The sequence below is a fragment of the Heloderma suspectum genome, chromosome 11, assembly GCF_057233095.1.
Source record: "Heloderma suspectum isolate Gila_16-S chromosome 11, 16-S_ref, whole genome shotgun sequence".
In the NCBI taxonomy this organism is placed as follows: Eukaryota; Metazoa; Chordata; class Lepidosauria; order Squamata; family Helodermatidae; genus Heloderma; species Heloderma suspectum.
The window spans coordinates 21935303-21949963 of record NC_139468.1 but is presented as its reverse complement, the minus strand read 5'-3'; the positions used below and the strand labels follow the sequence as shown (position 1 = coordinate 21949963).

The 14661-nt window shown below is 43.3% G+C and overlaps 1 protein-coding gene across 1 annotated transcript in view; it reads left to right on the top strand.

The window, feature by feature from the left end:
- FBN1 (fibrillin 1) overlaps positions 1–14661 on the top strand; it is a 262621-nt gene that overhangs the window by 30286 nt on the left and 217674 nt on the right. Inside the window, exons 4-5 of the mRNA XM_084817119.1 lie at positions 7283–7378; positions 11218–11313. Coding sequence (XP_084673245.1) covers positions 7283–7378; positions 11218–11313 — 192 coding nt within the window. The remainder of the gene's footprint in view (positions 1–7282; positions 7379–11217; positions 11314–14661) is intronic.

Genomic DNA, 14661 nt, shown 5'->3' with positions numbered 1-14661 from the left:
AGAACTGAGACATGGCTGGTGAAGACAGCTCTGAATGTCTTAAAACATTCCAGATCCTCCTCTGCATTTATCCTCTTAGACCTCACAGATGTTTTCCTGCAATTCGGTTCTTCCCCAAGCATTTCAAAGAGATTGTGGAAGGGTGCGGGGCCACCCTCCCTTGAATACAAGCAGAGTCCTGCTGGATCAGAGCAAAGGTCCATGTATTCCTTCATCCTGTTTCCAACACTGGCTAGTTCAGCCTTCCCCAACCTAATGCCCTACAGATGTTTTGGGCTTCAACTCCCATTTGCCCAAGCCAGCATGGCCAATGGCCAGAAATCCCGGGAGTTGTAGTTCAAACCACCTGGAGGGCACCAAATTGGGGAAGGCTAGGCTAGCTTGATGCTTCCAGGAAACTCACCAGCAGAACATGAAGAGAATAGCCCACCTCTGCTGTTGCCCACCAGTAACTGTTATTCAGGGGTATACTGCCTCTGAACTTGAGAGATCCATTTAGCTATCATGGCTAGTAGCCATTGCTACACCTGTCGTCTATTGTGTTTGTCTAATCCCCCTTTTAAAGCCACTCCCCTTTTAAAGCCATCTATGTTTGGGCCAGTCACCGCATTGTGTGGCAAGGAGTTCCATACATTAATTGTATGTTTTGTGAAATATTTTCTTGGGGGTTTTTTGTCTTCAATTTACTGATAATCAATTACATTTGGGATTAGGGGTAAGGATAGTTAGATCTTTTTCCTGGGTCTGCTCCTGTGCCTTTTAACACCTGCCTAGCATGTGGAAATTAAGCAGGTGAAGCATCTAGTATTCAGAGGCACACTGTTATGAATCTGGAGGATCCGTTTCTCTGTCATGACAGCTACTGGTAGGCCTGTCCTCCATGAATTTGTCTAATCTCCTTTTAAAGCCAACTTGTTGTGGGCAGAACGCATTTGGACATTAGTGTTGTTTCTGACACGTTTATGCCTTTTCTTGCCAATGCTGAGCACTCGTTACTTGGCTTTGGCTCACCCAGAGATTAAGGCTGCAATCCTAAATACACTTATGAGACGGTAAGCCTCAGTGAAAACAGTGGGACTTGCTTCCGAGTAAGCGCGCAACTTTGCAGCCATTGGAGTTTCACATACGTTCAATCATAAATCGGTCCTGTTTTCTGTGAATTAAAAAAAGAAGAACAAAAACACAAGACAATTTGCATTTAAATTGTATGCATTTCCCACTAAAATACGTTTTTTTGTATGCATTTCTTTGAGCTGAAAACTGCACTGCAAAATTCAGAGACGTGCTTAATCTGGTTAATATTCAATGTTGGCTCCCTTGAATGGGAGTTAAGTTAGTTCCATTCATTTCAATAGGTCTACTCTAACTAGGACTAACATTTGATATGTCCCATTCCACATATTTTTCCAGGAAGTGCAAATTAGGTTAATTCACTTAAAAATGTGAACTAAATGAAATTCTCCACCATACTATTACTGTGCAAATACTTGTGATTTGAGCTCAAGATTTGATTCCCCTCCCAGTTTACACTGGAATAACTCCATGCAGGTCTGGCCCTGCTATTAGGCAGAGTGGGGCAACCATCTCAGGCACCAGATGCTGTGAGGCAGCAGCAACAGTCCCCCCACCATTCTTCCTGAGTCCCCTGGCCCTTCCCCTCTGTTGGACAGAGCTGTGTGTGCCACAAGGCCTACTCTGCATGCCCTAAGCTAGCCTGCTGTCTTCCATGGTAGTGGAAGACAGTGGCTCTTCACCAGCGTTGAAGTAAAATTCAGTGGCTATTTCAGTTTGCTTCTGTACATGGACTGAGCAGAGGGGCATCTTGTCCTATACCTCAGGCAGCTAAATGTCTTGGGTCAGCCCTGGAAAGGAAAGGTTCCTCCTGTGCAAGCACCGGGTCATTACTGACCCCTAGAGGGACGACACTTGCGCTGGCGTTTTCATGACAGACTATAGCGGGGTGGTTTGCCATGGCCTTCCCCAGTCATGACGACCTTTCCCCCAGCAAGCTGGATACTCATTTTACCAACCTCGGAAGGATGGAAGGCTGAGTCGACCTGAGCCGGCTACCCGAGGCCCAGCTTCCGCTGGGATCGAACTCAGGTCGTGGGGAGAGTTTCAGTTGCAATACTGCCACCTACCACTCTGCGCCACACGAGGCTCCTTGGGTCAGCCCTGACACCATGTAAATTGTACATTTGCCTTACATTGAGTCAGCCCATGGTCCTTTTCACCCAACATTGTGTGCTCCAGTTGGCAGCCTATTCTCCAGTGTTTCCAGGGGGAAGGTCTTTCTTTTCTCTGGTATTGAGATCCTTGTAACTAGAGATGCATTGCCAGAGGTTGAACCTGGGACTCTATCAAGCAAAGCATGCGTTCTCTCTCACTAAGCTATGCCCCCTCCTCCTTAAGTTGGATTGAATGGACACATGTTTGCTACTTTACTGTAATGTAACGAGAGAAAAAATCCTTTACTGTAAATTTTTCAGCATGTTGAATACATGCAACCACACCCAGGCCTTAAACAATTCCTCTGAAATAATGATTTAAGTTCCTTGACTGCCAGATAATTAAAACTGAATGAGAAATTATTTACTTTGGAAAAAGCTTCTTTGAAAATAATTAAGACAAATTATGGAATCTCCCTCCACCCCTATCCCCAATTACATAGTTACATATAAGCGAAAGATAGAGGAAGTATTCTTAGCCTGTAGCCTAAAAAAGTAAAGTTAAAAAAAAAACAATATTTAAGCTACTGTTAAACTTATTATCTCAAAGTATTTAAATGGCTTTGGTAATCATGTGGGAATGGAAGTTAACTTTTGGCATGCTTTACTCTAATTGAAATCAGTTTGTGGTTTAAGTTCCTACCCCGCCTGACAGATGATATCATTTCCTATGTGTTTTCTAATCCCTTCTGTTTTCCTAAGATTTTATAAAGCTAAATTGGACCATACATTTTAAAGCCACTGCCCACCTTTTTTCTGATCTACTTAGGACAGTGTATAACTGAATATAGACACTACCAGCTAATTACTCTGCAAATGTGCAGATACTTTCAGCGAATTACTCTGCAGATCTGCAGATACTTAGTGAAGTTAAACCCCTTTAATGGCCAAGCTAGATGTGATGTTAAATGCATCTTTACATCTGACATGCAGGTTTTTAAAAATGCAAATAGTAGCCACTGGGAAGGCTTCGAGTCATTGGGACCAAGGCAGGTGCTGAGGGAGAATTTAACATTTTCCTTCATGATGAAAAGAGCTCCTTAGAAGCTGCTTAGAAGATTGAGATGAAATCCCTCATTGGTGCCAGTTTTGTACATTACATGTACCTGTACATTACATGCAGACACATTTAACATCATGTCTAGTTTAGCCCTTTCTCACTTGATTTCATGGTAGAGAATTGGGCAACTTCCCCATGGCAGTCAATGCTTAATTTTTCTCTAGATTGTGCCCTTTCTCTTTCACTGGAAAATAATAGTATTGTTCTTACAGCTTTCAACAGAGGCAGAGTATGAAGATGTTATCCAAATGTTTTAAGATGTAGTAAATACTGTTCAGTTAACTGGCAAATGTGGGTTATTTTCAGAAATAAACTATAGAATTTTCTAAAGTTCATACTGCAAGAGGTAGTGAGGACTGATTTATACTACCATTTTAAAGTGGAAGTGGTATGAGAAAGCTATCATGAGCTGACAATATATTTTGTGTGTGTGTTTTGATCATGGAATGCTCCAGATTAGTTTGGGATTGTAGGTTATTGCATCTTGACCAAATCCCCATTCCATTTTTTAAAGGACTTGGTGCATCATGAGTCTTGGGAGAAATGTTTACAAGACTGGTCACAGTGACTTGATTCAGACATCATGTTAAACTATAATTTAGCATGGTGAGAATGAGTTGCAGCAGGTCTGTGCACTTCCCCCCATTTCTTCTCCTCTCCAACAAAGCTGTGTATCATCTGAACCCTAAACTGCAATTAATGCTAACTAAGGTTAATTTAAACAAACCAGCTTCATAACCCATGGTTTGAAGTTGGCTTATTTCAAACAAACCATATAAAGGATTAATCGCAATTTGTTGGGTTCCGATGACATGACAAGCTTTGTTTAATCTAAACTGGAAGCTCATCTTTGTTATTCTAAAATGGTTTAGCATGATGTCCTACCTGAGTCAATGTCAGTAATGAAAATTCATGGTAACGTCATTATGTTTATCAAATTTCAAAAACACTATTGCTTCAAAAAGCTTAAAGTGACAGTTTAGCCTCACAACTATCCCATCCGGTAGGATAGGTGTGTCAAAGGCCATCATGTCACCCTCATGGCTGAGAAAGGATTTCAACAGATCTTCGTAGTCTTAAGTCCAACATTCTATCCACCGCACCACTGGTTTTCAAAATTCCTGCCTTCAGGAAACGCTTCCCATGCTTGATTTTTCAGCCTAGAAATGCCTGGATGTTACAGATAATTATGGGGAGTGTTCTAGGGAACACCCTCAGTTCAAATCAGGTGCCTCACATGTCCCCCACAACTCCACATTGCAGGAGAAAATGGGTGGTAGTCATGGTGTTTTATAAGCAAGCTTGTTTGCCACTGTTGATACTGAGGGACATCTAAATAGGCTTCTGAGGAACCCCAGGGTTTCCTGGGAATGCAGTTTGAAAAGTGACTACACTGGCTTCATTGTGCCTATAGCTCAATGGCAGAACAGATGTTTCACAAAGAAAAGGTTCGTGGTTCAACTGCTGGCATTCCACCTCATTCTGAGATGTTGGAGAGTGCTGACATCAGCGTAGACCCTGCTAGGCTTGATGGACCAATGGTCTGTCTCAATATAAAAGAGCTCCTTCTAAATATCCCTGAAAGTTTTGGGAACCATTGTAATCCTGTAAATAAGAACATGAGAAGAGGTCCATCTCATCCAGCAATCTGTTCACACAGCATTTTGTTCACACAATTTCCTTGTATGTTACCTACTCCCCTTCACTGCTGCCTTCAACAGCTGAATCAGAGAAGGAAATTGACCAGGAATGACTCCACTGATCAGACAACCATAAGGACACACTTGCATACTTGCAAATGAGAGACAGAAATGATAATAAAAAATTGCGACTCCAATTGCGCATTTTTGAGACACCAAAAAATAAAAAAGCCCAGGAATTAAAAGGGGTTGTGATCGGAGTGGGGAAGGGCTGGGATGAGGAGACAAGGGTTTTTTTGCCACATAGTCCCCTGGGATACATGCCAGAGCTGGCTGGAGTACTGAGGGAGAGAACAAGCTACGGCCAGCCCAATTGTCTGTTGGTGTACCGTGGGTTGTTCCGTGAACAACCAACCCACTGTGGCTTATTCGCAGGGTGGTTTAGCGTGATGTGTGAACCCACCCATGGTCTCTCTGTGTGTCAGCCTCCAATCTATAAAATGGGAATAATGTAGTTTGGCCTAATTTTCACTTGTGTTGTGAGAATAAATGACGTTAGAGAAGTTATACTGTTTTAATTATTAAAATACTATAGTTAATATGAATATTAATAATTTTAATAGATTTGCAATATAGGAGATTTAGTTGGTGTTTTGTGTGTGTGTGTGTGTGTGTTGTAATAAAGTTAAAATTATTATTTCAACCTTACTGGATTGCAAGATATCAAATATTATAAAAGAGTACAGGCTGCCAGTGGGCTTACTACCTGTCCAGAAAATACAGTGGTTTCTTGTTACTGTATTCATTGCTGTGTCATTCTGAACACATCAGCTAACATATTGGGTATTCTGTTCTCTTTTAAAGTACAGCAAAATGCTAACCTGACAGTAATCTTATCTCGGGAGGAGCTTGTCATGTGGTTTCTGTTGAGATGGAATCTGTTTCCTGGCTCCATTTTTAGTGTCTGCTCTAGTTGGCATCTCTTCTCCTACAGCAAGCAAAGAACTAAACTGCAGGAGGTTTTTTTTTTTTTTTCCTTCACAGCAGTGAAGAACCCAGGGTTTAAGTGTTCGTTCCCACTTCATCCTTATTATCGGCACCCTGCCATGCAAGCTTTCAAGTTCTGCCAGCCTATTAGATTCTACATATTAGCTACTGGTTAGTGGCACTGGAATATGTGGGGTAGATCATGACATGATTTCTGTAGAGGAAGACAGCTTAGCCTAATTTCTATATCTTTCATCTAAGCTTGAGGTAGACAAGTTGTGGCCCTCCAGATCTTTTGGCCTACAAGTCCCATCATGCCTCACCATTGGCTATGCTGGCTAGGGCTGATGGGAGTTGTAGGCCAAAACATCTGGATGGCCAAAAGTTACCAACCCCTGAAAAACTAAGGGGTTATCTTCCTAATGAGTGCCACTGAATGTCATTTTTTGGGAGAAAGGTGGAGTATAAATGAAATAAACAAACAAACAAACAAATAAATAAAATGTGCTTCTCAGAACACTGGACTTCTGGTTGTCTAGTCAGCAATACCAAGAATATATGCCTTCTGCCATAGATATGCAGGGATAGAGCAATGCCACTCCAATGTACCTGTCTGTATTCAGCTTGTCATGGTGAGTGGTGGCTTTCAAGTTAGCTTTGGAAGCTCAGGTTGTGTAACTGTCCAGTCACTTAACATTACAATCTAAACAAGTAGTGCTGCTTCTGTGCCACAGTGTAAATGTATCAGCATACAGGAAGGCCTGAATTGGCCACACAGTTCCTCTATACCCCTCTTCCTCATACAAGTTGAAAATATTTACCATTTATCTTCTTGGTTCTGAACAGCAGGCTGCCAACATCTGGCCCTGAAAGGTATTTCTGGGCCTTCAGTGTTGGCACAGCAGGAAGAGATCTGGCAGGTGCAGGTTCTCTTAAAATTTCGGTAACATGGTGAGGAGAATCCACCCATCAAAGCCCTCCCCACCCATAAGAATATCAAAAAGCATAAGTGCATTCTTTGAATTAGAAGTTGGAAGTCCTAATACAGAAGCAGGGTAGGGTTCTTACTGGAGGACGTGCATGATGCATTCCTCAGAATTCTGTGTTGGTTTGATATCAAAAGTTTGCCTTGACATTTTCCCACTGAACCACATTTTTGGAGTGTTTCCATATCTGGCAGTTCTCTCACGGGGTTTCCCCGTGATGTAGGTTCTCAAAAGGTCTTGAGAGAATGAAGCATTTTGCATTGACACGTGACGGTAGCTCTGGTCAACGCTTCACAGAATTAAGCATTAAAAATAATTGCCATTTGCTGTTTAGATCCTCGAGACAACACAGCCGAGTAATGCATTGTCTTTCTTTTCAAGTGCAACATTGTAACATCAGGTGCATGAATGGAGGAAGCTGCAGTGATGACCATTGCCTCTGTCAGAAGGGATACACAGGAACACACTGTGGACAGCGTAAGTAAACGTAATGTTCAGTTAGGGCTCAGCTGAAATGGCTCCCACCATCTTGCCCCATTTGTGGGAAGTGATATGGGAAGGGATTTTGGTGGCTTTTGTGTGTCTGGGTGAACAAAATAGCACTGGCTTGTAAGTGTCAATGGTGGCAAGAAGAACTCTTCCCAGTGGTCTCCAATTGGTAGTCGCCCTTCCCCCCAAGAAGTAATCTGGGTATGACCAGTGGTGTACTAGAGCCAGGGCTCACAGTGATTTGCAGTGATGCTGACATCATGTGCCACCCCACCCTCCTAGAATTGCCTGTTCCCTATTAGCTTAGCTGCAATTCTCAAAGTAGTTGGGAGGAAATGAAATTTCCCAGCAACAATATATTGTTCCCTGTTTTAATGCAAAAGATTTTGGGGTGGCTTGTTCTTGAATGGGCTGTTAAGTACATACTGAGTCACACCACTGGGCCATCTAGTTCAATATTGTCAACAGTGACTGGGAGCGGCTCTCTGGGGTTTCAGGCAGGAGTTTTTCCTGGCTTACCTGGAGATGCTGGGGATCAAACCTCGGGCTTTCTGCATACAAACCATGTGCTCTACCAGACCTACTTCTGGTGGAGAAGAACGTTACTAGAACTTATTTCGTTGGTATGGATCAATACAGCTACCTGAATTTTTTAATTCTTCTTAGGGATGTGGTTATGGTGACTGCCATGATGAGACTGTCAAAATTTACCACTACACCACTGGGAATGACACTACATCTTCATGTAGTTTTATTTCCAGATTAGTTGGGGCCAGTGGGGGGGGGGGCACCAGAAAGATGGTGGCCATGATGGCGGCCACCAGAAAGAGACGACTTCTTGCTGCCACTGCTATTGTGCAGTTTGGAGCAGTAGCCCTGTTTCAAGCTGAAAGAACGTTTGTTTCAGTGCTGGTTAGAATGTAAAATCCAACCTCAAGGAGCCTAACGCAGCAGTTGTAATCAGCAAGTTTTGGGCTGCTAGTTGACTGCAGTGGAATTTTTCAAACTAGCACGTGACTTCGCAACGGATGCCAGGAGAATTCTTTCTGACTAGAATAATTAAAATAAGCATCAGACAAATTCATAGTAATTGGATACTGCTTGATGTTGCAGCTCTTGCATTCTTAAAAAATTCAAGGACTTTGCAAGGTTTTATGTATGTAGGGCCTGATTAGTTAGAACTTCATTATTGCTAGCTATAGGCACCATCCATCTCCTTTTGCATACAAAGAGGGGCTCCTCACAGAATGCATTGTAAGCCTTACCCCACAAGCCATGCTGATAGGTGTGTTGCTGCTTGGCTGAATGCAGTGCAATGCACTCAGCCATTTATGGTTAGATGAGGTCTTCACACGCCTCGCTTACATGTATCTAGCCCACTCCCAGCAGAAGTGAGGGTCAAGGGAGCGACAGGCACTGGATGCAAGTAAGTAAGGTCCAGGACAGCCTTGGCTTTCCAGGCATGACTGGATGATGAACTGTGGTGCACTGGTGCAAAGCCAGCATAGTGATGGGAAGGGGATAGTAATAATGCATTCTATGAGGAGTCTCTTTGTACAGGGCTGGCATCAAGGGTAGGCATGGTTGGGCACCTGCTGAGGGCCCACACCAGAGCAGGGGCTTTCCGATGAGAGCCCCCAGGAGCTGCTCTTCCTCTTCACCATTGCAACCTGCTTCTTCCACTTGCTCTGGCCCAGACAATAGTGGTGGTGAGACAGAGAAGCAGCAGATGAGACTGCACTACTTGCTTACTGGTTCTCTGCTTGTCAAGCAAACAGATGGTAGCAGTGATGAGAAAGAAGATGAGAAGCAGTAGAAGCTGGTGACAATGGCAGTGAGAAGGCAGACACACTGAAGGAGGGGGGTCCATTGAAGGTGTCTTGCCCAAGGGCTCTCAAAAACCTGGAGCTGGCATTGCCTTTGCAACAGGACTGAATAATTCCAAGTATCAGGGCTTTTGGTCACACACACAAAATCTTTTCTGTGGCTTTTCAAATGAAGTCATAGTTGAGTTTGGTGTTAATCTCTTCTGAATTATGTGACTGTATTTATAAGTACATTTGATAAGTAGTTCATAGAGTCTGGCATTCAACACCAAAGCCTGGTCAAAAATGAGTAAGTTTGTCAGAGTCCCAGCCCATCCATATTCCAATGAGTACTTGTGCCAAGCAATGTGGATTTGTAATAATGCATTTAACTGCAAATCATGTTCTTAGGAAGAAGCCTGTAATTTGGTTGGGCAGATTTGTGTGAGGTTTCCTAGAGAGAGCAAGGGGGAAGTGAGGAATAGAAAGTGTCCATCTCTTTGAACAACACTGTTTTCATGCCTATGGCTCTTTAAGGCAGGTGACCTCCTCCTGCCTCCCCCCCACCCAGCACAAAATTCCCAGTGCTTGAACCCAGCCACAAGTGTTGCTGGAAGACATCCAGTCACCTCTAAAAACCCATCCAGTTAGCAATGGTTGGATGTCCATGCATTAAACCTGACACTGTGGGGAAATAGGAAGAGTGAGTAGCTTTTAACTTTTTAATTATTGTGACATGTCTTCTGCCATGGGAACTGTACATCTTCCGCTTCTTGTTCCCTGTGGTGTTTGGGCCAAAAGAGACATTACTTTAAATCTGTATCTAGCACCTATGTCCTTTTTCATCTTTTCATCTTTTTTTTTTTTAAGTAGTTATCTATATAGAGTCTATCTTTGGAAGACAATCTTACTTGGTCACGAGTGATCGCCATGATGATGATTTTTCATTTTACTCTAGAGTAGGTGCAGAGGGCTCAGTCTGGATCTTAAAGCTCGGGGGCCCTCCACCTACCCTAGAGTAAAAAAATATATGGGGGAGATGTAGCTGCTAGACATGGATTTAAAGTAATGTCTCTTTTGGCCCCTAGATACACACAAACAGGCAGGAGACGAGTGATTATATGGGGGGATTATAGGGTTAGATCTCCTCCTCTCTCCTGATGATGGGGGAGTAAAAAGCAAGAGTCTGCATGCAGATTGCCCCAGCTTATGTCCTTGGATCTCCTGCTAAAAGGATCAGGTAGAAGGTGATATGAAAGACTCCTTTCTGAACTCTGCAGAGCCACTGTAAGTCACAATAGACAATACTAGACTAGATAGATCTAATATTCTGACTGAGTATAAGGGAGCTTCCTATGTTCCTACTGTATGGGAATGACCCAGTTCATACCTCACAACAACTGAGGTTTTCTTTTTTTTTAAACAATGTGGCAGCGAGTGAGTGTACCAGTTCCCACCACTCAGTCGCTCCTGCTACAAGCCAGTGGAGCAAAACAACCCAGGGATGCCCTGCCTCTGGGTTTTTTTTATCCCCAATAGGAGCAACTGGGTGGCAGGAATCCACACACTCGTTCACTCTCACTTTGTTCGCAACAACCCAGGGTTTTCAAAACGTAACTGAAAATCAAACCGGGTCAACATGTCTGAAAGGGATGAGTAGGTAGCTGCTTTCTTGAATGCAATCATGTGACGAGTACTCCTGAGGATACTGGTATCTCAGAGGCAGTTTATATAATCAGCAAAAACACATGATAAAACTTTTCCTGGGCTGTACAGGTTGCATGTTTGAATTCTCCGCCATGTGAACCCTGCCCCTGGCGTGTACAAAACAAATACAATGGGGAGAAGGGTTTTAGCCTAGCCTTTCCCCTGAGGAATAGTTTTTCAAGGTCGATCAGTGTGTGTTTCATAGGGGATCATGGAACGATTACTGAAGCAAAGTAAAACCACGAATTAATGTCTGTCATAAATCCGCTGGTTCTGGAAGCATCCCATTAACTGTGTTGCTCACTCCATTTGCAGCTGTCTGTGAAAGTGGGTGCCTTAATGGAGGGAGATGTGTTGCACCAAATAGATGTGCTTGCACATACGGCTTCACTGGACCTCAGTGTGAAAGAGGTAGGTGGGATTTCCTTTTTCTAATTAAAAATGTTAAAAAAGGAAATGGTGAACTTTGGCATGTGTGTGTAAAAGCCTTTTGATGATGACGGTAAATTTCAAATGCAGCCAGTATGAGTTAAACTTTTGAAATGTTATTATTGGCTAACAGTGATTGATTAAGCTGAACTACGAATACGTAATGTATAGAAAATTTGATTACAGCAAGCAAATGAGGGGACTTGTGAATGGTAGTGGTGCTGGGTGGGAATATGGTAATTTCTTATCAGCCATTGGGATTTGGGGCAGCTTCATACGGTAAAATAAAGTGGGGGCGGGATGAAGAAATTCAAGGAAATTGTATTTCCTTTTATTACACTTCCAGGGTACGTTATATAACGCTGTAACTATAATCCTCTGGTGGATCCATGCAGAGTAATATTTCTTAATCCCAGAAGAGGCCTGTGAGGAGATGGAGCTTGTGCATCGCACACCCGAAAGTTCCTTTTGGTGTGTTTCCTACTTTGTTGTAATGTATGATGGTTCCCTTACTTCTCTAGTGCTTCTGGGTACAGGAGCAGCAATGGAGAAGGCCCGTTCCATTGTTGCTAAGCAACATGTCTGTGTTTCCCGCCAAACTCTCATAGATGGGTTGCCATTTTGTTCCTCTGAAGATTGTTGTTGTTGTTGTTGTTCAGTCGTTCAGTCGTGTCCGACTCTTCGTGACCCCATGGACCATAGCACGCCAGGCCTTCCTGTCCTGCGCTCTCTCCCGGAGCGTGCTCAAGTTCATATTCATTGCATCCGTGATGCTATCTAGCCATCTCATCCTCTGCCGTCCCCTTCTCCTTTTGCCTTCAGTCTTTCCCAGCATCAGGGTCTTTTCCAGGGAGTTTTCTCTTCGCATTAGGTGGCCAAAATATTGGAGCTTCAGCTTCATTATCTGTCCTTCCAAAGAGCAGTCAGGGTTGATTTCCTTTAGGATGGACTGATTTGACCTCCTTGCAGTCCAGGGGACTCGTAAGAGTCTTCTCCAGAACCACAGTTCGAAAGCATCAATTCTTCGGCGCTCAGCCTTCCTTATAGTCCAGCTCTCACAGCCATACATTACTACTGGGAAAACCATAGCTTTGATTAGACGGACCTTTGTCGGCAAGGTGATGTCTCTGCTTCTTACTATGCTGTCTAGGTTTGCCATAGCTTTCCTCCCAAGGAGCAAGCGTCTTTTAATTTCATGGCTACAGTCACCGTCTGCGGTGATCTTGGAGCCCAAGAAAGTAAAATCTGTCACTGCTTCCATTTCTTCCCCTTCTATATGCCAGGAAGTGATAGGGCCAGATGCCATGATCTTAGTTTTTTTAATGTTGAGTTTCAAACCAGCTTTTGCACTCTCCTCTTTCACCCTCAACAAGAGGCTCTTGAGATCCTCTTCGCTTTCTGCCATTAGGGTGGTATCGTCTGCATATCGGAGGTTGTTGATAATTCTCCCGGCAAGCTTAATTCCGATCTCTGATTCATCCAACCCGGCATTTCTCATGATGTACTCTGCATATAAGTTAAATAAGCAGGGTGACAATATGCAGCCTTGTCGTACTCCTTTCCCAATTTTGAACCAATCGGTTGTTCCATCTCTGGTTCTTACTGTTGCTTCTTGACCCTCGTACAGGTTTCTCAGGAGACAGGTAAGGTGGTCTGGTACTCCCATCACTTTAAGAATTTGCCACAGTTTGTTGTGATCCACACAATCAAAGGCTTTAGCGTAGTCAATGAAGCAGAAATAGACGTTTTTCTGGAATTCTCTTGCTTTCTCCATGATGCAGCGAATGTTGGCGATTTGATCTCTAGTTCCTCTGCCTCTTCTAAACCCAGCTTGTACTTCCGGTAGTTCTCGGTTCGCATACTGCTGAAGCCTAGCTTGTAGGATTTTGAGCATCACCTTGCTGGCATGTGAAATGAGTGCAATTGTGCGGTAGTTTGAACACTCTTTGGCGTTGCCCTTCTTTGGAATTGGAATGTAAACTGACCTTTTCCAGTCTTGTGGCCACTGTTGAGTGTTCCAGATTTGTTGGCATATTGAATGCAGCACTTTAACAGCATCATCTTTTAGGATTTTAAATAGCTCGGCTGGAATACTGTCATCTCCGCTAGCTTTGTTGTTACTAATGCTTCCTAAGGCCCACTTGACTTCACTCTCGAGGATGTCCGGCTCAAGTTCAGTGACCGCACTATCATGGCTATCAGGGACATTCAAATCTTTCCTGTATAGTTCTTCTGTGTATTCTTGCCACCTCTTCTTAATCTCATCTGCTTCTGTTAGGTCCCTGCCTTCTTTGTCCTTTATCATGCCCGTCTTTGCACAAAACGTTCCCTTGAGATCTCCAATTTTCTTGAAGAGATCTCTAGTCTTTCCCATTCTGTTGTTTTCCTCGATTTCTTTGCATTGTTCATTTAAGAAGGCCTTCTTGTCTCTCCTTGCTATTCTCTGGAACTCTGCATTCAGTTGGGTATATCTTCCCCTTTCTCCCTTGCTTTTCGCTTCCCTTCTTTCGTGAGCTACTTGTAAAGCCTCATCAGACAGCCACTTGGCTTTCTTGCATTTCTTTTTCTTTGGGACGGATTTCGTTGCTGCCTCCTGAACAATGTTACGGACCTCCATCCATAGTTCCTCAGGCACTCTGTCTATCAGGTCTAATCCCTGAAATCTATTCCTCACCTCCACTGTATATTCATCAGGGATATGATTTAGGTCATACCTGAACGGTTTAGTGGCTTTCCCTACGTTCTTCAATTTAAGCCGAAATTTTGCGAGAAGCAGCTCATGATCTGAGCCACAGTCAGCTCCAGGTCTTGTTTTTACTGACTGTATGGAGCTTCTCCATCTTTGGCTGCAAAGGACATAATCAATCTGATTTCGATATTGACCATCTGGTGACGTCCATGTGTAGAGTCGCCTCTTGTGCTGTTGGAAAAGAGTGTTTGTACCTTTTAAACAGCTGCCTAAGAGGCAGAAATTCAACAAGTGCAGCATCCATCCTCGTTATGACCCCTTATGATTGTTCTTCCATATGCGAGGAATAGATATGCAGGTGAATTTCTAATTGCTGAGGAGAAAAAGAAGGTGACACATTTTCCCCACCTAGAACAAGGCACGAATAAACTTGAAGCAAAGCAGTTGATGTGGCAGTATTTCCATTGTAATGTATGGCTGGTGCGTGTGTGTGTGAGGTTTTATCAATGACAGTGATGTGGAAGAAGGGGGAAACCAATGTGAACCTCTTCAGAATATGGGGTGCAGGGTCTTTAAAGATGCAGTACATTGTACTCCTTTAGCACCAGTATAAGACAGCCCTTGCTGGAATTTAGATGTGC